Source organism: Phocoena phocoena, chromosome 1 (genome assembly GCF_963924675.1).
Source record: "Phocoena phocoena chromosome 1, mPhoPho1.1, whole genome shotgun sequence".
Lineage (NCBI taxonomy): Eukaryota > Metazoa > Chordata > Mammalia > Artiodactyla > Phocoenidae > Phocoena > Phocoena phocoena.
In genome coordinates, this window is record NC_089219.1 from 126378149 (window position 1) to 126404381 (window position 26233).

A 26233-nucleotide genomic window follows, 5' to 3' on the forward strand; every position below is an offset into this window, starting at 1 on the left:
TGCTCGACGAATTCAATCTGTCACTTCAGGGGAGAATGACAACTGTGTTCAAGTTGGCAGATAAAGTGGCTGCATTCAAAGCCAAACTGGAATTATGGGGGTGACTAGTGAACACTGGGATTTCTGACACGTTTCAGACATTAGCAGAGATTTTGAAAGAGACTGAGCCAGGGCCTCCTTTCTCCCACCTGGTGCATGATCACCTATCTCAGCTTTCCAAAGAGTGAGCATTCCTTCCCAACCACAAAAGACCCCCAAACTGGGAAAGAATGGATCTGCGACCCATTTGTGAATAAGCCTGGTGAATCGACTTTGTACATGCTGGAAGAGGATCAACTGCTTAAGATGGCAAATGATGGTGGCCTTAAAAGTATGTCTGAGACAACTTCAAATCTCCATACGTTCTGGATTAAAGTCGAGGCAGAATATCCTGAGACTGCACAAAAGCACTGAAAAGCCTGCTTCCATTTCCAACACCCTATCTTTGTGAGGCAGGGTTTTCTGCTGTGACGGCCACCAAAACGAGATTACAGAGTAGACTGGACATAAACAACACACTTCAGGTGTCACTGCCTCCCATCACTCCCAGATGGGACCATCTAGTTGCAGGAAAACAAGCTCAGGGCTCCCACTGATTCTGCATTATGGTGAGCTGTAGAATTATTTCATTATATATTACAACGTAATAATAATAGAAATAAAGTGCAGAATAAACGTAATGCGCTCGAATCATCCCTAAACCAGCCACCCCCCCACCCCAGTCCCTGGAAAAACTGTCTTCCACACAACTGGTCCCTGGTGCCAAAAAAGTTGGGGACCGCTGCTTTAGAACACCCTCACTTAAAAAATAGATAGTTAAAGAGTGTAGCTAAGGGGACCAAGTCTCAGCCTGTGATTTCTCCCAAGTGGAGAAAGTGAAAGTCTGTGAGTGAGCACCTGGCTTCCGCAGCACTGCAGGATGATGCCAAAGAAGCCCATTTCTCTCTCACTACATTCAAAGTACTGAATTGTGAGCTGCATGACTAGAGAGTGGGAACAGCTGGGAAAGCAGCAGACAAGCGCACTAAAAGGACACGGATCCTAAAAACTCTGTCACAGACTCCATCAGGAAGCCTGTCCATGAGCTGCTGGGGATGCCTCACCAGAGGATCACCTCAACTAGCCCAGGGGCACCACCAGTACTCACACACGCCTCACCCACCATGTGAGGTGCTCACCCCGTGTGCTCCCTGTGTGCATTCCCAACGGCAGCAGTGAGAGAAAGTGTCGGCAAATGGCTAGTGAGCCTGTGCAGAAAGCCAACAAGAATTTGTGAGCCAGGGAGAGACCACAAACTTGAGCTTTAGTGTCATCTTTGAAAAAGCAAAAGGCAAGCTGTCGGCATCCAGCCTGGTGCATTTCAGGATCAAGAGAAGGCATACAAATTTAAGAATTCTGCCAGAAGAGGGAGCAAGAAGTGTGAAGCTGGTATATCCATACAAGTTCTAAGAAACCCTGGAATCCCTAGCAGGGCTGATGGAAGGTATTTCTCTCCAAAAGGTAGTTAATAAAGAAGAAAAGAGGTGAGTTCTACTTCAAATGTGAAGACAGCAACACAAAACTTTAAGATATATGAAAAAAAAATCAATGAAACATGACACAACCAAAGGATCACAATAATCTTCTAGTAACTGATCCCAAGACATGAAGATCTGTTACTTACCTGATAAAATCTTCAGAATACCTGTTTTAAGGAAGCTCAATGAACTACAATAAAGAACAGAAAGGCAGGACTTCCCTGGTGGCACAGTGGTTAAGAATCTGCCTGCCAGTGCAGGGGACACGGGTTTGAGCCCTGGTCTGGGAAGACCCCACATGCTGTGGAGCAACTAAGCCCGTGCACCACAACTACTGAGCCTGTACTCTAGAGCCTGTGAGCCACAACTACTGAGGCTGCATGCCACAGCTACTGAAGCCTGCATGCCTAGAGCCCGTGCTCTGCAATAAGAGAAGCCACTGCAATGAGAAGCCCATGCACCACAATGAAGAATAGCCCCCGCTTGCCACAACTAGAGAAAGCCCATGTGCAGTAATGAAGACCCAACACAGCCTAAAATAAATAAATAAATTTAAAATATGTACAGCTTTAAAAAAAAAAAACACAGAAAGGCAATTCAAAAAAATCAGGAAAACAATACACACACAAAATGAGAAGTTTAACAAAGAGACAGAAATTAAAAAAAAAAAAGAACCAAACAGAAATTCTGAAGCTGAAGAATACAATGAATGAAAAGAAAAATGAGCTAGAGAGCATCACTCTCAGAATGAATCAAGCAGAAGAAAGAATCTTTGAGTTAGAAGAGAGAAACCAGGAAATCATTCAGTCAGAGGACAAAAAAGAATGAAAAGAGTGAAGAAAGTCTACATGATCTATATTATCAAAAGCAATAACTCGCAAATTATTGGAATCTCAGAAAAAGAGAGGAACATGATGATAGAAAGCTTAAGTAAAGGAGGGATGGCTGGGGATTTCCCAAATCTAGAGAGGCTTGGATATCCAAGTTCATGAAGCTCATAGATCACCGAACAAACAAAACCTAAACAGATCCTGTCCAAGAGATATTATAATAAAACTCAAAAATCAAAGACAAAGAGAGAAACTTAAGAGCAGCAAGAGTAAAAAAAGGTTGTAACTTACAAGGGGACCCCCATAAAGCTATTAATGAATTTCTCAGCAGAAAACTTATAGGCCAGGAGAGAGTGAGGTGATTCAAAGTGCTGAAAGAAAGAAAACAAAAAACAAAAAAGCACCTGCCAATCATAAATACAATATCTGGCAAAGTTGTCCTTCAGAAATAAAGGAGAGCTAAAAGCTTTTCCATACAAACAAAAGCTGAGGGAGTTCATCACCCCTAGACCTGCCTTACAATGCTGAAAGGAGTTCTTCAGGCTGAAATGAAAGAATGCTAAGTAGTAATATGAAAATATACAACACATGGGGTAAAGGTAAGTATGTAGTCAGATTCTGAATGCTCTAAAATTGTAACATGGTGGTGTACTAACCAGTTAACTGTAGTAGAAAGGTTAATAAACAAGAATATTAAAAATAACTAACCTAAGACATCAAAAACAGAAAAGGGGAGAGTCAAAGGGTAGAGTTTTTGTATGCAATCAAAGTTAAGTTGTTACTAGTGTAAAACAGACTGTCATATATTTAAGTGTTTATGTAATACTCATGGTAACCAAAAAGCAAAAGCCTACAGTCCACTCACAAAAAAACAAAGAGAAGGGAATCAAAGCACACCACTATGGAAAAATCATCAACACACACATAAAGACAGCAAAAGAGGGAGAAAGGAACACAGGAACTACAAAACAGTCAGAAAACAATAAGATGCCATTAGTAAATCCTTATCTATTAATAATTACTTTATATGTAAATGAATTGAATACTCAAAACAAAAGGCATAGAGAGGCTGGATGGATTAAAAAAAAAGATCAAACTATATTCTGCCTACCAGAGACTCACTTTAAGGACATACATAGGCTCAGAGTAAAGGGACGGAAAATCATACTTCATGCAATTAGAAGTGAAAGAGAGAAGAGCTAGCAATATTTACTCAGAAAAAAAAAGATTTTACACCAAAAACTGTAACAAAAAGCACAGATCATTATATAATGATAAAGGGGTTAATTTATCAAGGGGATATAATAATCACAAATATATATACACCTAACATCAAAACACCTAAATATATTAAGCACATACCAACAGATCTGAAGGGAGAAACAGACAACAATATAATAATAGTAGGGGATATCAATACTCCACTTTCAACAATGGACAGATCATTCAGAGAGTAAGTCAATAATAAAACATTGGAGTTGAACTATATTTTAGACCAAATGAACCTAAGATACATATACAGAACATTCCCTCCAACAGAAGCAGAATACACATTCTTTTCAACACACAGGGGAACTTCTCCAGGATAGACCATATAATAGGTAACAAAATAGGCCTTAGAAAATTTAAGAAAGTTGAAATACCAAATATCTTTTCTGACCACAATGGTATGAAACTAGAAATCAGTAACAGGAGGAAAACTGGAAAATCCATAAATACTTAGAAATTAAACACTCCTGAACAACCAATGGGTCAAAGAAGAAATCAAAAGGAAAATCAAAAGATATCTTGAAACAAACGAATATGGAAACACATATATTAAAATTTATGGGGGAAGTCTGGAAAGTGTTTGGGACTTGCCTTAGGTGATATCTATTTCCCTGACCCACTCCCTTCACCTCCAGTCATGGGTAGGTTCATGTCTTTTATGGTTCTTTATTATCCTCTACCCTCTAGCGTCTACACTCAGCACTTTGCATCCTACTCATGTAAGTGACTATCTCTCCCTTTAGACACCAGGCAAAATTTTCTTGTACTGGCTCTCCAGATCAGGGTCTGGTATAACTTCTAAGTTCAATAAATGTTTGCTGAATAACTGCAAAAAAAAGCTTATGGAATGCAGCAAAAATAGATCTAAGAGGGAAACTCATAGTGATAAGTGCCTACATTAAGAGACAAGAAATACCTCAAAATGAACAACCTAACTTCTCATCTCAAGGAACTCAAGGAAGTAGAAATTAACTAAATCCAAAGTCAACAGAAGCAAGAAAATAACAAAGGTCAGAGCAGAAATAAATAAAATAGAGACCACAAAAACAATAAAAAGATAAATGAAACCAAAAGCAGCTGGTTTTTTGAAATGATAAACAGAACTGACAAACCTTTAGCTAGACTACTTAAAAAAAAAAAAGTGAGAAGACTCAAAATCAGAAATATAGAGGAGACATTATAACTAATACCAAAGAAATAAAGGATCATAAGAGACTACTGTAAAATCATACACAACAAACTGGACAACCTAGAAGTACTGGATAAATTCCTAGAAATATGAAAGCTATGAAGAATGAATTATGAAGAAATAGAAAATCTGAATAGACCAATAATGAGGAGGTTGAATCAGCAACCAAAACTCTCCCAATGAAGAAAATCCTAGGACCAGATGGTTTCCCTGGTGAAATCTACCAAATATTTAAAGAAGCATTAACATCAAGGGGAGCCTTCTCAAATTCTTCCAAAAAATTGAAGAGGAATAGAAGGAATGCTTCCAAACTCATTCTATGAGGCCAGCATCACCCTGATACAAAAACCAGAAAGAGACACGATGATTAAAAAAAAATTACAGGCCAATATCACTGATTAACATAGATGCAAAAATACTCAACAAAATATTAGCAAACCAAATTTAACAATATATTAAAAAGGATCATACACCATGATCAAGCGAGATTTATCCCAAGGATGCAGTGTGGTTCAATATCTGCAAATCAATGTGATACAACACATAAACTAAAGAATAAAAATCATATAAACATCTCAATAGATGCAGAAAAAGTTTCTGACAAAATTCAACATCTATTTATCATAAAAACTCTCAACAAAGTGGGTGTAGAGAATACATACCTCAACATACTGTCATAGATGACGAACCTAAAACCAATATCATACTCAATGGTGAAAGTCTGAAAGCATTTCCTCTATGATTGGGAACAAGATATGATGCCTACTCTCACCATTTTTACTCAACAGAGTACTGGAAATCCTAGCCACAGCAAAGGCAAGAAAAAGAAATAAAAGGAATCCAAATTAGAAAGGAAGAATTAAAACTGTCACTATTTGCAGATGACATGATACTATATATAGAAAATCCTGAACACCACCAAAAAACTAGTAAAATGAATTTAGTAAAGTTGCAGGATAAAAAAAAATCAATATATAGAAATCTGTTGCATTTTTATACACCAATAGTGAACTATCAGAAAGAGAAAATAAGAAAATAATCCCATTTACAATCACATCAAAAGTAATACAATACCTAGGAATAAACCTAACCAAGGAGGTAAAAGATTCATACTCAAAAAACTATAAGACATTGATTTAAAAAGACCTGAAAATGACAAAAAAAAAAAAATGGAAAGATATAACATGCTCATGGATCGAAGAATATTGCTTAAATGTCCATACTACCCAAAGCAATCTACAGATTCAATGTAATCCCTATCAAAATTTCGATAGCACTTTTCGCAGAAATAGAACAAACAATCTTAAAATTTTAGGGAACCACAGAGGACCCCGGGTAGTCAAAGTAACCTAAGAACAACAAAGCTGGTGGCATCACACGTCCTGATTTCAAACTACAGTATAAAACTATAGTAATCAAAATAGTATGGTATTGGCATAAAAACAGACATACAGATCAATGGAACAGAATAGAGAACACAGAAATAAACCCATGCATATACGGTCAGTTAATTTACAACAAAGGAGCCAAGAATACACAACAGGAAGAAGATAGTATTTCTGCAATAAATAATATTGGGAAAACTGGACAGTCACATGCAAAAGAATGAAACTGGACACTACCCTATACCATACACAAAAATTAATGCAACATGAATTAAAAGACTTAATCCATAAAACTCCTAGAAGAAGACACAGGCAGTAAGCTCCTTGCTATCGATCTTGGCAATGATTTTTTGGATCTGACAGCTAAAGCAAAGGCAACAAAAGATAAACTAGTGGGACTACATTAAACTAAAAAGCTTTTGCACAGCAGGACTTCCCTGGCATCCAACGGTTAAGACTCTGTGCTTCCACTGCAGGGTTCAATCCCTGGTTGGGGAACTAAGATCCTGCATGCCATGCATGCCACGTGGCCAAAAATCCTTTGCAGAGCAAACAAAACCATTAACAAAGTGAAAAGGCAGCCTACTGAGCAGGTGATGTTTGCAAATAATACATCAATAAGGGGGTAATATCCAAAATATATAAAGAACTCACACAACTCAACACCCAAAAAACAACTGATATAAAATAAAACAAACAACTGAAATAAAATACAAAATAAAATGCAAAATTAATACACAGAAATCTGCATTTCTATACACTAACAATGAAAGATCAGAAAGAGAGATTAGGGAAACAATCCCATTTACCACTGCATCAAAAAGAATAAAATATCTAGGAATAAATCTACCTAAAGAGGCAAAACACCTGTACCCAGAAAACTATAAGATACTGATGAAAGAAACGAAAGATGACACAAACGGAGAGATATACCATGTTCTTGAACTGGAAGAATTAATATTGAGAAAATGACTATGCTACCCAAAGCAATATACAAATTAAATGCAATCCCTATCAAATTACCAACGGCATTTTTCACAGAATTCGAACAAAAAACTGTACAATTTGTATGGAAACACAAAAGACCACAAATAGCCAAAGCAATCTTGAGAAAGAAAAATGGAGCTGGCGGGGGACTCCCAGAAATACAGATCGATGGAACAGGATAGAAAGCCCAGAGATAAACCCACGCATATATGGACACCTAACTTACAACAAAGGAGGCAAGAACATACAATGGAGAAAAGACAGCCTCTTCAATAGTGGTGCTGGGAAAACTAGACAGCTACATGTAAAAGAATGATATTAGAACACACCATACACAAAAATAAATTCAAAATGGATTAAAGACCTAAATGTAAGGCTAGATACTACAAAACTTTTAGAGGAAAACATACAGAAAATACTCTTTGACATAAATCACAGCAAGATCTTTTTCAATCCACCTCCTAGAGTATGAAAATAAAAACAAAAATAAACAAATGGGACCTAATGAAACTTAAAAGTTTTTGCACAGCAAAGGAAACCATAACAGAATGAAAAGACAACCCTCAGAATGGGAGAAAATATTTGAAAACAAAGCAACCAACAAGGGATTAATCTCCAAAATACACAAGCAGCTCATGCAGCTCAATATCAAAAAAACCCAGCAACCCAATTAAAAAATGGGAAGATAGGGCTTCCCTGGTGGCGCAGTGGTTGAGAGTCCGCCTGCCGATGCAGGGGACATGGGTTCATGCCCCGGTCTGGGAAGATCCCACATGTCACGGAGCAGCTGGGCCCGTGAGCCATGGCCGCTGAGCCTGCGCGTCCAGAGCCTGTGCTCCGCGACGGGAGAGGCCACAGCAGTGAGAGGCCCGCGTACCGCAAAAAAAAAAAAAAGGGAAGATATAAACAGACATTTCTCTAAAGAAGACATACAGATGGTTAAAAAGCACTTGAAAAGATGCTCAACATCACTAATTATTAGAGAAATGCAAATCAAAACTCCAGTGAGGTATCACCTCACACCAGTCAGAATGGCCATCATCAAAAAATCTAGAAACAATAAATGCTAGAGAGGTTGTGGAGAAAAGGGAACCCTCCTACAGTGTTGGTGGGAATGCAAACTGATACAGCCACTATGGAGAACAGTATGGAGGTTCCTTAGAAAACTGAAAATAGAGCTACCATATGACCCAGCAATCTCACTCCTGGGCATATATCCAGAGAAAACCATATTCGAAAAGATACATGCACCCCAATGTTCACTGCAGCACTATTCACAATAGCCAGGACATGGAAGCAACCTAAATGTTCATCAACAGAGGAGTGGATAAAGAAGATGTGGTACATATATACAATGGAATATTACTCAGCCATAAAAATAGAACAAAATAATGCCATTTGCAGCAACATGGATGGACACTCATACGGAGAGAAATTCTCATAGTGAAGTAAGTCAGAAAGAGAAAGACAAATACCGTATGATATCTCTTTTATGTGGAATCTAAAAAAAGGCTACAAATGAACTTATCTACAAAACCAAAACAGAGTTACAGATGTAGAAAATAAACTTATCGTTACCAGGGGGTAATGGGGAGAGGGATAAATTGGAAGATCAGGATTGACAGATACACACTACTATATATAAAATAGATAACTACAGTAAGTCCCCTACATACAAACGAGTTCAGTTCCAAGAGTGCATTCGTAAGTCCAATTTGTTCGTGAGTCCAACAAAGTTAGCCTAGGTACCCAACTAACACAATTGGCTGTACAGTACCGTACTGTAGCTGTACAGTACGGTACTGTAATAGGTTTATAATACTTTTCACACAATAATACAACAAACACACACACAAAATAAACAAAACATTTTTAATCTTACAGGACAGTACCTTGCAAAGTACAGTAGTACAGTACAACAGCTGGCATACAGGGGCTGGCATTACTGACTGGAGGAGGGAGAGGAGGTGGGAGATGGTAGAGCTGAAGGATTGTCAGCAATAAGAGATGGCGGGCAAGCTGCGATTTCACTCATGCCTGATGTTGATGGCTCAGGTTCTGGTCCTTGCTGGATTCAATTCTATCTACCCTCTTGAAAAAAAAAAATCCAGTTTTTTTCATGTCTGGATAGTAGCTAATTTTTTCTCATCATAGATGACATGGCAGCACTGGATTGCATTCTGAATGGCTGCTGTAACCTTTATGTACCATTCTACATTCGGGTCCTGTGCCTCCTCAAATAAAGAAAATCCCCTTGCCATGTCCTGCACCATGAATCTCTTCAGTTCTTCAGTTACTTCTTACTTCTATCTCTCTTTGTCCTTTCTCTGGGCCTCTAATTCCATCTCTATCGCTTGGCACTTCTTAGCAGTACCAGCTACATCACCGCTGCTTTTACACTTGCTTCCGCACATCCTGGGCTTGAAATAAAGATACTGTACTACTGTACTCTGTACAGTACTGTATAGTAAAGTACGCAAAAGCACAACCACTTGTAGAGGATGCACGCATGTGACAACGTACGCCAGATACACGAACTAACTTACATGATTGGACATGCGAACGCAGTTCTAATCTCTGAAAGTTCGCAACTTGAAGGTTTGTAATGTAGGGGACTTGCTATAATAAGGACCTACTGTATAGTACAGGGAACTCTAATTCAGTACTCTGTAATGGGCTATATGGGAAAAGAATCTAAAAAAAGGGTGGATATATGTATTTGTATAATAGATTCACTTTGCTGTACAACTAAAACTAACACATTGTAAATCAATTATATTCCAAGTAAAAAAAAAAATGGCAGAGAATCTGAGTACATGCTTTTCTGTAGAAGACATACAGATGGACAACAGTTACATGAAAAGATGCTCAACAACTGCATAATGGAATATTACTCAATCATAAAAAGAAGAAATCTTGCCATTTATAACAACATGGATAAATCTAGTGTGTACTAAACTAGTGAAATAAGTCGGACAGAGAAAGAGAAATACCACATGATCTCACTCATGTGGACTCTTAACAAACAAATGGAACAAACAAAACAGAAACAGATTAATAGATACACAGAGCAAACTGGTGGTTGCCAGAAAGGGTGGGGGTTGGGTGAAATAGGTAAAGAGGATTAAGAGGTACAAACCTCCATTTATATAATAAATAAATCATGATGAGTATAAGGAATATATATATAAGCATTAGGAATATGGTCAAAAATATAATTATTTTGCATGGGGACAGATGGTTACTAGATTTATCATGGTGATAATTTCAAAATGTATGCAAATGTCAAATCACTACGTAGTACTCTGAAACTAACATAATGGGTAAGTCAACTATATTTCAATATTTTAAAAAGGCATTGAATATGGCTGTGGAAGAAAACTGAGAAGATAATTGACAGGAGCTGAGCTCTGAGGCCAGGTGTTGGGTGAATCTTCCACATGGATGTTATGGTAAGAAATGGGATGAAGAGGACTATGATCATGGTTTCCAAGTCTTCAGTGAATAAAGGAATGTGACCAGAAAGTCAATAGATGACAGAAGCAACAACTTCCAAGCATTTCTCTTCCAAGTTTCAACAACTTTCTGCACATTCATGAAGAAAGAACGGCCCTTCAAAATATCATGATACTTCTACTTTGATCCTGAAATCAGTGAAGGCCACTAGATAGCAGGTAAAGTATCCCTCTGGAAAATCAAATGAATGAAAAACTTCATTAAATTTGAAGAGCCACTTTTACTTTTTGTGTATGAAAATGACTCAATTCAATCTGGCAATGGGGTAAAGGTTTCAAAGCATGAAAGCAGATGAGGGTAGATATTCACTTGACAAAATAATTCAGATTCCCTTAAAGAAGATCCTTTGCGTAAAATATTTTATGAACACATTTTTCATGTGTTCACATTTTTCATAAAATACGGCATACCTATGTTAGGTTATTTTGGCTTGTCATACTCACCAGTCCAAGAACAAATACATTCTGCATGATTTTTCCAAACAATTTACCACTTCTTTGGTGACTCTTTCAGGTTCCTAATGGCTCAGCAGGAAAACTGCCAAGCTACTCAACAGTGAAATTCTTCAGCAGGTGCAATTAAAATCTCTTCCAGAGGCAAATCTGGAACCGATTTTCTGCCTAAGTGAATGTATTTTCTGCAGGTGATTGTGTGGTGAGTGAATACTTCTGTAATTGTAAAGGAATCTGTTGTGACAATTTTACCATTCTATATAGTAGCGTCCAACATTTTTCAAGCACCCTTATGAGTAGAATATGTACATACATCAAAATATGTATCTATTTTAATAGATTATTTACATGTACTCTTATTAGTCCACACATTAACTATATCAAACTTTATTTTTTCTTATTTTTCATATGGTAAATAAATATAAATGGAAAGTCTAATAATCCCCACCCCACCCCCACACACACAATGTATTGTCTTGTGCACCTCCCCCTCTTTGGAGACCACTTCTGGACAGACTGGAAGAAATTCCATTCATACATATGACTGTTTCCTTCCAGCTATGAGACCACAGAGAGGCATAATCTCTGCCAATAGCAGATATCAATGATGAAAGTGATGTCAATATACAACATATACAGTTGACCCTTGGACAACAAGGGTTTGAACTGCTCAGGTCCACTAATATGCAGATTTTTTTCAACAGTAAATACTACACTACTACACAACTTGCGGTTGGTTGAATCTGTGGATTCAGAACATGGATATGGAGGAACCACAGATATGGGAGGATGACTATAAGTTACACATGGATTTTTGACTGCTCAGAGGCTTGGTGCCCCTCCACTCGTTGTTCAAGGGTCAACTGTATGGTTACAAAGTTCAACGGTCAACTGTATGGTTACAAAGTGATCTAATGATCACTGTTAGGCCGAATCTTCTTTTGAATCAACTTAAAAAGTAGTTCTACATCTTAGAAAAGTATAAAGAAAAAAAGGACCCACTTTGTAGATAAAATACATTCAAACAATAAATTAGTACCAGTTGTTAAGTAGGTGTAAAAATATAGCCAGTGTATTCATTAATTCATCAAATATTAATTGCATGGCCATTATGTACCTGGCTTTCTTCCAAGTGCTAATTATATTGATGTGTATTGTAACCAAGGCTCTCACTTTATATGTGGGAATTACTAAGCAGTGAAGAAATAAATTTCTAAATTATTTTTATATAACACATGAACAGATTGGCACACCTGGCAGTTAAAAGTGAGATTGCTATTTAATTATCAATTCTGCCTCCTAGAGCTAAACCATTAAGTTCCTCAAAGATAAGGACTGTATTTGTTTATTAATATAAACCTGGTAGCACCTAGCATAGTGGCTGGCATGTAGTAAACATTCAATATCTATTTACTGGAAAGGTGGGAGAAAGAGAGAGGAAGAAGGATAAAATGAACTAAAGTCTGAGACCAAACTGTAAGAGCCATTTTATTGTCCCTAAAGCTTGACTGTAACTACTAATGGTGTTTCTTCTGACTTGGAAATACCCATCAATACCCATCAAAAGCATATGGTTGTGCACAGGGAACTAAACTCAATATTTTGTAATAACCTATAAGGGAAAAGAATCCAAAAAAGAAAAGATATTTATATATGTGTATAACTGAATCACTCTGCTGTACACCTAAAACTAAGACAACATTGTAAATCAACTATACTTCAATAAAATTAAGAAAAAACACCCCCAAATTAAACTAAATTTTAAAAAAGCATATGGTCCCCCTTGAAATCCTGTACCTATACTTAGGAACAGTACATAATTCAGGACCCTGAAACTAAAGAGGAGAAATCAGTCCTGAATCAGCCCCAACTGCTCATTTAAAAGTTCACTTACTTTCAGGTTTTATGATAAAATAAAATGTATTTTTCTAATTATAAACGTAATATAAATACTTTGAAGAAAATTTGTAAAATACAGGAAAGTAGAACTGAACATTATTATAATCCTACCACGCAGACAGCCACTGTTAACATTTTATATGTTAAACTAGTACCAAATTTTAAAATCCCTGTGATACAACTTTGTATTGATATAATGCAATAAGGGGTTCATAAATAACTAGAATGAAAAAAATATAGTGGAGTAATTCCAACTATGCTTAATGATGCAAGACTTAGGACCCTGAAAGAGATTATGAGTTCCTTAAGGAAAGATACCTTGTTCTAGTCATCTTTGTTATAGCCCAGCCATGGGACCAAGCAGTGAGTCTTGTACATATTATACTATTCATTCCATAAATGTTCACTGAATAAATATCTAGAAAGAAAGGGAATCAGCAAATTTTTTTATTGTCAGGACTCTTCCTTCTATGATTACTCACCTGCTCACTTTCCAACTCTTCCCCCAATGACCTAACTTCTACCATTCATTGCCCTGTACTTTAGCTACAGTAATAACAGTTTGCTGCAGCCCAAAAGTGATGCTGTTTTATGCATTCATAACTTTACTCCTATCATTCCCCACCTTCTTCACTTAGCTAACATCTACTCATTCCTCATAATTTAGCTCAGATGTCATGTTCTTCAAGAAGACTCCCCTGACCTCATCATCCATCCCCAGACTAAGCTAAATGCTATGATTCTGGGCTCCCATAGTACCCAATACAAACATCCAACAATGCAGTTGCCACAAAACATGGAAACTAACCACTTATATATTTGTGTCCACTCATAGAATGTAAGTTCTTTAAAGCTTCTTTCTTTATAGTCACAAATACCAGCACAGGTTCAATGAATATTTATTGAATGAATGAAAGAATGAACAAACTCATCTCATTCTTTTTTTTTGGTCTTAGTTTCTCTCTAATTTACCTCTGGTCACCCATAATTTTAATTATCTTAAAAAACAAATGAACAAAACCCCCTCTTGGTCATAAAACACAAATCAAAAATTAAAAACGGCAAACACTGAGCTCTGCTTATTCATCTAGCCAAAAAGTATTCCTTCTTAATATCTTACAATTAATATTTAATAAATAAATAATATCACCACCACTTTCTCCTAATGTCCTCTAAAGCAGAATCACATTTTAATAATCACTCTTTCACAATCACACATATTACTTACTTCTATTCTTCTTTCTCCCTGAAAAGATATAAAGTAGGTCCTGCCAACTCTTTCTCTAGTAATGTCATCAGGTCTGCTCCTTTCCTTTTCTATAGCCCCTGCCTTTAATCTCTTCCAATTTAGTTTGCTCTAGTTTCACCAAAGGAATAATTTAGTATATCCAAAATTAAACTACATACAAGGAATTCCTATTTTCTACTATACAGTATTCTAATTATACAGAATCCATAATTTTTAGCCTGGCTTTTAAAGCTATGCATCCCATACTCATCTCTACCAGTATTCCTTACCTTGTTTCCTCTCAGAAAACATATTTCCTTGTGTTTCTAGGTATGCATTTCCCATTGAAGCCAAGCGAATATTCCTGCTGTATACCATAGTAAATCTTCAAATTCTTTCATTGTTACCTTTGTACATAGAGTTTTACAGCTTTCCCTATTCTCTTCATGCCTTGATTCATCTTTAAAATCCCTGTTTACATCTCTCTTCCTCTTACAAAGATTCTTTAATTACCTTCAGGTCATACTAATTGCTCCCTTAATAAACAACCCTTCACCATTTGTATTTTACCTGAACTAACAATATTTTAGACCTTACTAGTATGTTGCTCTGTAAGTGTTTGGAAAGATCTTTATGTATGTGCTTTTTTTTTTGTAAATTTATTTTATCTATTTACTTTTGGCTGCATTGGGTCTTCGTTGCTGTGTGCAGCCTTTCTCTAGTGGCGAGCAGGGGCTACTCTTCGTTGTGGTGTGTGGGCTTCTCATTGTGGTGGCTTCTCTTGTTGCAGAGCACAGGCTGTAGGCACGCAGGCTTCAGTAGTTTGGGCACACGGGCTCAGTAGTTGTGGCACATGGGCTCTAGAGCGCAGGCTCAGTAGTTGGTGCACACGGGCTTAGCTGCTTCACAGCATGTGGGATCTTCCTGGGCCAGGGTTCAAACCCGTGTCCCCTGCATTGGCAGGCAGATTCTTAAACACTGCACCACCAGGGAAGTCCTGTATGTGCTTTTTGATTGTTGAGAACAGGTGTATTGTTTTTTTCCTACAGGGCTTAATCTAGCAGCACTCTCATACAAGCTGGCTTCTTAATAGATGCTGCTAATTTTTTATCTTACATTTAAGGGAACTCAATAAATTGTCTGAATTAAATTGAACTGGCTGTTCTTCATCAATAAACTTTACAAGTGATAGTGAAATAAAGGGTAAATTTAAATTATAGTTAGTGTTTAAAATTGGTAATACTTCCTATAATCCTACCCAGCTTATAACATTTGCATGGAGCTTTTGCATATGTATTCAAATGTTACTTCTGCTTTTCAGTCCCACCCCTGTCTCCATTCCCCTTACCACCAAATGTCCATGTGAAGAAAACCTGAAGCAAACTGAAAGGCATACTAGAGAATATCACTTTTCACATAAGTTCCACTGCTCATATTTATTTACATATCTGGTATGAAGCCACCATATCAATATTCTTCCCATTGAGAGCTTTATTTATGGCCTCCCTATGTCAAAGGATAATTAATACTTTAGACAATTTCTATCACAGAGCTTAACAAATTTACTTACCTACACAATTTAGCAACAAGAAACAATAAAAGAAAATGCCACAGTGTTTCTGCCCATTCTATATTGTCACGAGGCTAATAAAAATTCACTTTTGTGGCAATACTGTATAAGAAATAAAGGACGTAAAATGCGATTTTGAATAAACATTTGTATCTATTACATTCATTTTGTATTATTTCTTTTAAAGAACTAAAACCATCAAAAACCTGTTAAGATATTTAGTTAATGGATAAAACAAACTTTATGTTTTAAACAATAACTTACAGGATCAGCAGGTCCACAGAATTCTCGAAATGTCACTGTAGGATTAGTCTGTTGAATCTCCATTGCTACACAAGGGCCAGAATACATTTCTGTCACCATTTCCTATAATATGTAATATAAAATAATATTAACAATTAGAATTTAATAATCTTTTACTCCTCCTCTTTTAATTGTACCACTATTCTACTGAACTCAAAATGTTAGTTATGTTTGACATCTTCTCTACCTGTACCCTCTATGCCAAGCAGTTCCCACATTTTGTCCATTTTTCCTGCAAAAATGTATTTTAGATATGTCCCCTTTTCTCCATTCCTACCACTACCACTTTTAGTTTAATGCTTTACCACTTGACATGTTCACTATTTGAAATTAGCTTCTAGTACATCTTCCTTTTAAAAGGCTCTCTCCCCTTGAACACAGTACTGTCAAACAAACACTTCTAGAGATATAAATTCTAAAGTGTTTACCACAAAGAAACTTATAAAAATCATAATGAGTTCCAGCAATAAGGAAAAACAGGCACCAGATTTATTCTCTCACATTAAACATGTAGAAACTAAAAAAATATATATATAAAACAACAGTTTTCAGACACTGGATGACAAACAGCACAGTACTATGATCCCCTAGAGGAGGAAAACAAAAGCTACATAACAGCCCCATCTTACTGCCTGAAGGCTTCCAGACAGTGGGATAGGTAGAGAAAACACAAAAAGGCCCAACATTCTCACTGAGTAGAAGAGACAAAGACTGGAGTTTAGGGAGACCAATGAGGCTAGAATTTGCAGGACAGAATACTACAGGAGGTGGGAGAGCTACAGGAGAGTAAGCTACAGGGATTTGCAGAGAAGTTCACTTGAGCCTTTGACTAAGAGTCTGTGTATGTATAAAGCATACTACCCAAGGCTGAAAAAAAAACTACCGGAAAGCAGAAAATGAAACAATTCACAAAGATAGCACAAGGCTGAGAGTTTGTGCTTTTACCAGCCAGAGTGGAAAGCCCTCATATGATACACAGGGCATCAGGGAGACTCCTCAGAATGGTACTGCATCATAGTAATTGGCCTAAACTTGCTTTAGATATGGAATGCTCTATACCTCTCCTATAAAAGCTTAAAAGCAAGTCTCAGAAGGGTCCAACTGATCCCAAGTAACTTGACTGACTGCCAGTACAAAGTCAAACATTCTTCAAAGGAATACAAAAATACCATGTAACACTGTAAGTTTCACAACATCAGCATATAGTAAAAACTACCAGGCATGCAAAGAAGTAGGACAATATGAACCATCACCAGAAGGAAATAAATAGACCCAGCAATGACAGAAATGATGGATGTAATTACAGAAGAATTTTTAAACAGTCACTATAAATAGGTTCTATATGCTCAAAATATAGAAGGAAACATGGACATAATGCACAGAAAACAGGAGATATTAAAAAGATCCCAATAGAACTTCTAGAGATGAAAATTACATCTGAACTTAAAAATACACTATATGGGATAAACAGGAAAAGATTTTGTGGAATATCAATGAATTTGAAGGCATGCAATAGAAACTATTAAAAAGCAAGCATGGAGAGAAAGAGAAATAAAGAAAAATTTAAAAACTAAAAAAAAAAGACTTGTGGGACAATGACAAGCTGTGTAATTGGAGCCCCAAAGAAAGAAAGGGTGATGAACAGAAATATATTTCAAGAATTAATTGCTAAAAAGAGTTCAAATTTGATGAAACCCACAAACTCACATATCCAACAAAATCAAAGGAGAATAAATGGAAAGAAAAATAAAGTAGGGCACATCATAATCAAATTGGCTATAAAACAACAACAAACAAAACAACCCAGTGATAAACAGTAAAAACAAAAACAAAAACCTTAGAAACATCCAAAAAAAGAAACATAACAGTAGAACAAAGATAAGGATAAAAACAAAAACAACAACCTATCTAGAATTCTATACCCGGTTGAGAAAACATTTGGAAAATATTTTCCAAAATGAATGAAAAATAAAGACTTTTTCAGAGTATAGGTCTTTAACCTCCTTGGTTAAGTTTATTCCTAGGTATTTTATTCTTTTTGATGCAACTTTATTTTTTTATTTTTTATTTTTTTTTTTTATGTTGGGGGTAGGAGTTTATTAATTAATTAATTTATTTTTTCTGTGTTGGGTCTTCATTTCTGTGCAAGGGCTTTCTCTAGTTGTGGCAAGTGGGGGCCACTCTTCATCATGGTGCGCGGGCCTCTCACTATCGTGGCCTCTCTTTTTGCAGAGCACAGGCTCCAGACACGCAGGCTCAGTAGTTGTGGCTCACGGGCCTAGTTGCCCCGCGGCATGTGGTCCTCCCAGACCAGGGCTCAAACCCGTGTCCCCTGCATTAGCAGGCAGATTCTCAACCACTGCGCCACCAGGGAAGCCAATTTGATGCAACTTTAAATGATGATTGTTTTCTTGCTTTCTCTTTCTGATAGTTCATTATTAGTGTATAGAAAAGCAACACATTTCTATATATTAACCTTATATCCTGCAACTTTACTGAATTCACTTATTAATTCTAATAGTTTTTTTTCATGGAGACTTTAGAATTTTCTCTATATAGTACCATATCATCTGTAAATCATGACAGTTTTATTTCTTCCCTTCCAATCTGGATGCCTTGTATTTCCTTTTCTTGTCTGATTACTGTGACTAGGACTTCTAATACTATGTTAAATAAAGGTTGGGAGAGTGGGCATCCTTGTCTTGGAAGTGAAAGACCTATACTATGAAAACCATAAAACACTGATGAAGGAAATTAAAGACAATACAAAGAAATGGAAAGACTGCAGAAATTAATATTATTAAAATGGCTATATTACCCAAAGCAATCTATAGATTTAATGCAATCCCTTTCAAAATAGCCAAAAAATTTTGCACAGAATTCAAACAAATAATCCTAAAATTTATATGGAACCACAAAGGATGCTGAATTGCCAAAGCAATCTTCAGGAAAAAAAGAACAAAGCTGGAGGTATCATGCTCCCTAACTTCAGACTACACAACAAAGCTACGGTAGTCAAAATGACATGGTACTGACACAAAAACAGACACATAGATCAAGGGAACAGAATAGAAAGCCCAGAATAAACCCACACACTTATGGTCACTCCACAACAAAGGAGGCAAGAATATACAATGGAGAAAAGACAGTCCCTTCAACAAGTGGTGCTGGGAAAACTGTACAGCTACATGTAAAAGAGTGAAATTAGAACATTTCCTCATACATACCATACACAAAAATATACTCAAAATGGATTAAAGGCCTAAATGTAAGACCTGAAACCAAAAATTTCTAGAAGAAAACATAGGCAGAATACTTTAACGTAAATCGTAGCAATAATTTTTTTGGATCTGTCTCCTATGGCGAAAGAAATAAAAGCAAAAATAAATATATTGGACCTATTAAACTTAAAAGTTTTTATACAGTAAAGGAAACCATTGACAAAATGAAAAGACAACCTACTGAATGGAAGAAAATATTTGCAAATGCTATGACTGATAAGGGGTTAATATCAAAACATAATTTAAAAGCTCATACAATTCAATATCAAAAAAACAAACAACTCAATTAAAGAACTGAACAGACATTTTTCCAAAGAAGACCTACAGATGGCCAACAGGCACATGAAAAGATGCTCAACACTGCTAATCATCAGAGAAATGCAAATCAAAACCACAATGAGATATCACCTCACACCTGCTAAAATAGCTATTATCAAAAAGTCTACAAACAACAAACACTGGTGAGGATGTGGAGAAAAGGGAACCCAAGTACACTCTCAGTGGGAATGTAAATTAGTGCAGCCACTATGGAAAACAGTATGGAAGTTCCTCAAAAAACTAAGAATAGAACTACCATATGATCCAGCAATTCCACTGCTGGGTATACATCTGAAGAAAATGGAAACACTAATTCAAAAAGATACATGCATTCCAATAGCAGCATTATTTACAAGAGCCAAGATATGGAAGCAATCTAAGTATCCAACAACAGATGAATGGATAAGATATGGTATATATACATACAATGGAATACTACCCAGTCATAAAAAAGAATGAAATTCTGCCATTGGCAACAATGTGTATGGACCTAGAGGCTTAGTGAAGTAAGTCACAGAAAGACAAATACTCTATATGTTATCATTTATATGCAGAATCTTAAAAATAAAACAAACACATGTATATAACAAAAGAGAAACAGACTCACAGATGTAGAGAACAAACTAATGGTTACCAGTAGGGAGAGCGAAAGGAGTAGGGGCAAGATAGGGTTATGGGATTAAGAGATACAAACTGGCATGCATAAAATAAGCAACAAGGATATACTGTCAGGGAAATATAGCCATTATTTTTAATAACTTTAAATGGAATATAATCTATAAAAATATTGAATCACTGTGTTGTACACCTGAAACTAATATAATATTGTAAATCATTGATATTTCAATTAAAAGAAGACTTTTTCAGACAAACAAAATCTGAGAGAATTCACCACCAGCAGCCATATACCATAGAAAATGTTAAAGGAAGTACTTCAGACAGAAGAAAAATAATGCCAGACAAAAATATGGATCTATACAAAACAATGGTAAATATGTGGGTAAATATAAAACATACTTCACAGCAACTAAAAAAGAAAAAAATGTAATTGATTTTTTAAAGCAAAAATATTAAAAATGTATTGCAGAGTTTATAACATATATAGATGTAAAATGTATGACAACAGCACGCAGAATAGGAGAGAAGAAATGGAAGTATACTGTTTTAGGGTTCTTAACTCTATATGTGAAGTGGTTTAATGGAAAACATGGTCAAAGAAAAGTGCCCCTCACAGTGTCTGAAACATTCAATGAATGAAACACTTCAGGCAGAAGTGAAAATACATATAAAGCCTGGAGGAAAAAGTACAGTTGGGGTATATGAAGATCAGTAAAGGAGCCATGATATCAGGATCTGAGTAAGAACACAGGAAAGCAGTTAAGAGATGAGGCCAGATCATGGAGGGCCATGTAAACCATTTTAATGATTTTTGAAGGTTTATGATACATAATGCCAAAGTAAAATAAAGGCAATTTATTACAGAACAATATTTAAATATTAATCCAAACTCAGTCATCATGCCTACTAGAAATGCCAGAAGTTAAAGGAGGGAGAGAACTTCATAATTAACATGGTACACAGAACCCTATTCATTAGAATCCCTAGATGTATGCCCCTGAAGTCACTTTACTATTTCACAAAGGTCATATGAAATTGATTTTTATGGATAATTATGCTGAGTAGGATTTTCTGTCTAATGAAATTGAAGTACTGCCTACACATAAATGTCAAGAGCCAAGGTGTCAGTAGGAGTAGAAGAAGGCATGAGCATGTTATCCAAAAACAGAAGTGTAAATTTTGCCCACCTTTCTTTCACCTGTCTCTCTTTCAGTATTAATAACAAATACCAGTAAAACGATAAACATAGAGGGCTGCACAAAATGCAAAGAAAAATGTTGAAAAAAGGACTCCATCAATAGCAAAAAGTGTTCCTTAAAAAATGGACTTGAGAATTCTGTTAACAGATTACGAGAATTAATTAATTAAAAGAATTAACAGAATTCTCAAGTCACCTAGGTTTTTACTTAAGCAAAACACTGTCAAACAAAAAAGCACTTGTCTCCTTCCTTAATAGCCTTTTGACTACCATCCTTAAGCAGTTTCCTTAAGTAGTTGCAGTGGGATGTCTGATTTAATATCTCTCCTCACCAGGATATAAGCTCCATGAATGCAGGTAGTGTGCTTTTTTTGTTCATTTCTGTCTCCCTGGTAGCCAACACATTGTACAGCCCACAGGAGATAATACATGTGTGGTAAATAACTGGATCATGATAACTCTATAAGATGGAATTATTACCTTTTAATGACTGCAAATGCTGAAACAGCAAATTTAACTGTAAATGATCAACACAGAATCTACTATAAAGATTCTCAGCTACAGTAATAACAATAATAGTAGTAATAATAAAAATAGCTAATATTTACTAAAGCAATAGTCTCAGTATGTGAGACTGCTTTACATGGTTTATTTCATTTAATCACAATAACTTCATAAAGTAATAGTGTTGTTTCTATTTTATATATGGGTAAACTAAGGCTTAAAGAAGGTAAATAACTTCCATGGTCACACAGCTGGTGGGTGTGTTTGGGATTTGAACTTTGCATCTGACTCCATAGCCAAAAAACAACAACAACAAAGGAAACTGAGGTCAGGAAGCTGTAAGCTGTTGCAATGAATTTTGGGAAACAGGAAAATTTTACAGTTTGAAGCAAGTAACATGGGAAAACCTAGAACTAGAGTAGAATTATTAAAAAATATCTGGTACAAAAGTGTCAGTGATGCTGTACTATTTCACACTACATATTCTACATTTCACACCCTTACATCTTTAAGTTCAAAACAATAAAATGGATGGAACCACTAATATGACCTTATATATCTTATTTCTTTTATAAGTAAGAATCTGAAGACAAAGAGGGTAAAGTGCTGTACTAAAAGTCAAAGTAAGAATCAGATCACCTGTTTTTGTTTCTTTAGGCTATGTTGCCTCTTAAGATTATTTTTACATGGCCTACTTTATAGAATTAAATAAATCTCATAAAATTAAGAGACATCCAGTATCAGCATTTAAAAACTTACCTCTTCCTTGAACTTAAAGCTTGAGTCCTAAATATTAACTGTCATGAAAAATAAGAGACCCAAGAGGAAATACAACAATCACAATAGCAAATGAGACCCAGGATTTGCTATCTGATTCTTGCTATCCCAAATTACCCAAAGTAAGATATCACAATCATATGCATTTCTAGTATACGAATACAGACCATCATACAACTTCCTTTGAATGAAATAGTCTGAATCATGAAATGGGAAAAGAACTTTAAAAGAATCAGAGATTATATACCATTCATAAGAATATATTTACTTCAATAAAATATTACTGGGATAAAAACACTCTTTCCCTTTGGGGAAAATATTCAAGGAAACAACATTTCTTAGCATAAATAAAATTTTATATCATATAAATGCAGTAACATCTCAAAGGTACCTGGATATTGATATATTCTGGTTCATATATATAGTGCATTCTCCCATTAAGATACTGCTACAAACCAATAATCTGAAATACTTGTTTTCAGCTGAATAAGCCATTTTAAGCTGAATAAAAATCATAACCATTACTAAAAATTACTCACAAGACTAATAATTACTCTGAAATAAGGTAGTTTTTCCCCTTCCAAACAGTCCCTCTGTTCCTTCTCCTAAGTAGGTTCTTTTATTAATATTACAAGATTTAAATAGTAATTATAGACAATATCTTACTGAGAAGATTAAACCAAAGAAAGTACATCAATATCAATCATTCTGGGCTGTCCTGACATTAAAGTATAATATTGCTATTGTCATTCAAACTCCTGATTTCTCAGGGGAAATGACAAATACACTCAGTGTTGTTTTTATCTTTATCTCCAGAATTCCAAGATCAAAAAATTCTAAGAGTAAATGTATAGTATATAAAAAAATTGCATGTATGGTATTTTCAAAGCACAGTATAGCACAGAAATATAATGTTGTACACATGAAACATATAATGTTATAAACCAATGTTACCTCAATAAAAAATAAAAGAAAAAGATGAGGCTTTTTAAAAAAAAAAGTTTTTTACCAAAGGGAAATATGGCTTGCCTCAGATATGTACATAAAACATTAACGTCCTCAACTACTACTTGCTACCAAATTCAATACTACCTGATGCTGTATGAGAATGTAACTCAGGATCAAGGCTACTGTAAGATATGCCTCCACGAGTCTCTTCATCTTATATACAATAAAACTATAATATAATGTGCATTAATAAAGGTAGTTGCTTCTAACCATATTTTTTAAAAAGTCAATCAAACACACAAAAGAAGGAAAATGTAAAAAGGGAAGATTTAAGAAATGGGAAACATCTGTCACTGGTTGAATAAATGATGTTAAGATAATTACGGTGGGGGGGACCTTCAAGATGGCGGAGGAGTAAGACGTGGAGATCACCATCCTCCCTGCAAAATACTTCAAAAAAAAAAAATCTCCGTGTGGAACAACTCCTACAGAACAACTACAGAACGCTGGCAGAAGACCTCAGACTTCCCAAAAGGCAAGAAACTCACACCTGGGTAGGGCAAAAGAAAAAGCAGAGACAAAAGAATACGGACAGGACCTGCACCCCTGGGAGGGAGCTGTGAAGGAGGAAAAGTTTCCATACACTAGGAAGCCCCTTCACTGGTGGAGATACGGGGTGAGCTGGGGAGAAGATTCGGAGCCACAAAGGACAGCGCAGCAACAGGGGTACAGAGGGCGAAGCGGAGAGATTCCCACACAGAGGATCGGTGCCGACCAGCATTCAACAGCCTGAGAGGCTTGTCTGCTTACCTGCTGGGGGGGCTGGGGGCTGGGAGATGAGGCTCCAGCTTCAGAGGTCAGATCCCAGGGAGAGGACTGGGGTTGGCTGCGTGAACACAGTCTGAAGGGCGTGTGTTCACCACAGCTAGCAGGGAGGGAGTCCAGAAAAAGTCTGGAACTGCTTAAGAGGCAAGAGACAAATGTTTCGGGGTGCACAAGGAGAGGGGATTCAGATCACTGCCTAAATGAGCTCCAGAGAAGGGTGCGAACCATGGTTATCAGCACAGACAGCAGAGGTGGGCATGAAACACTAAGGCTGCTGCTGCAGCCACCAAGAAGCCTGTGTGCAAGCACAAGTCACTATCCACACCTCCTCTCCCAGGAGCCTGTGCAACCCACCACTGCCAGGGTCCCGTGATCCAGGGACAACTTTCCTGGGAAAACACATGGTGCACCTCAGGCTGGTGAAACGTCACGCCAGCCTCCTCCGCTGCAGGCTTGCCCTGCATTCTGTACCCGTCCCTGCCCCTGGCCTGAGTGAGCCAGAACCCCCTAATCAGCCACTCCTTTAACCCCATCCTGTCTGGGCAAAGAACAGATGCCAGGGGGCGACCTACACGCAGAGGCAGGGCCAAATCCAAAGCTGAACCCCAGGAGCCGTGCAAACAAACAAGAGAAAGGGAAATCTCTCCCAGCAGCCTCAAGAGCAACAGATTAAATCTCCGCAATCAACTTGATGTACCCTGCACCTCTGGAATACCTAAATAGGCAATGGATCATCCCAAAACTGAGGCAGTAGACTTTGGGAATAACTGTAGACTTGGGGGTTGCTTTCTGCATCAATTTGTTTCTGGTTTTATGTTTATCTTAGTTTAGTACTTAGAGCTTATTATCACTGGTAGATTTATTGATTTGGTTGCTCTCTTCCTATTATATATATATTTTTTCTTTTTTTCCCTCCTTTCTTCTCTTTTTGGGAGTGTGTGTGTGTATGCTTCTTGTGTGATTTTGTCCGTATAGGTTTGCTTTTACCATTTGTCCTAGGATTCTGTCCGTTTTTTTCTTTTTCTTTCTTGTTTTAGTATAATTTTTAGCGCTTGTTATCATTGGTGGATTAGTTTATTGGTTTGGTTGCTCTCTTCTTTCTTTTGGATTTTTATAACATTTTAATATTTGTATTTTACTAATATATTTTAATTATTTTATTTTATTTAGTTTTTCTTTCTTTTTTTTTTCCCTCCCTTTTCTTCTGAGACATCTGGTTGACAGGGTCTTGGTGCTCTGGTTGGGTGTCAGGCCTGAGCCTCTGAGGTGGGAGGCTGACTTCAGGACACTGGTTCCCCAAGGATCTCCCAGCCCCACATAATATCAATTGGCGAGAGCTCTCCCAGAGATCTCTGTTTCAACACTAAGACCCAGCTCCACTCAATTACCAGTTCCACTCTACGACCAGGATGCCCATGCCAAACAACTAGCAAGACAGGAACACAACCCCACATATTAGCAGATAGGCTGCCTAAAATCATAATAAGCTCACAGACACCCCAAATCACACCACCAGATGTGGTCCTTCCCATCAGAAAGGCAAGATCCAGCCTCATCCACCAGAACACAGGCACCAGTCC

At 36.7% G+C, this 26233-nt stretch overlaps 1 protein-coding gene across 1 annotated transcript in view; it reads right to left on the minus strand.

The window, feature by feature from the left end:
* Window positions 1–26233, minus strand: part of NME7 (NME/NM23 family member 7) — a 215408-nt gene that overhangs the window by 115551 nt on the left and 73624 nt on the right. The window contains exon 9 of the mRNA XM_065897952.1: window positions 16146–16247. Within this exon, the coding sequence (XP_065754024.1) occupies window positions 16146–16247 (102 nt within the window). The remainder of the gene's footprint in view (window positions 1–16145; window positions 16248–26233) is intronic.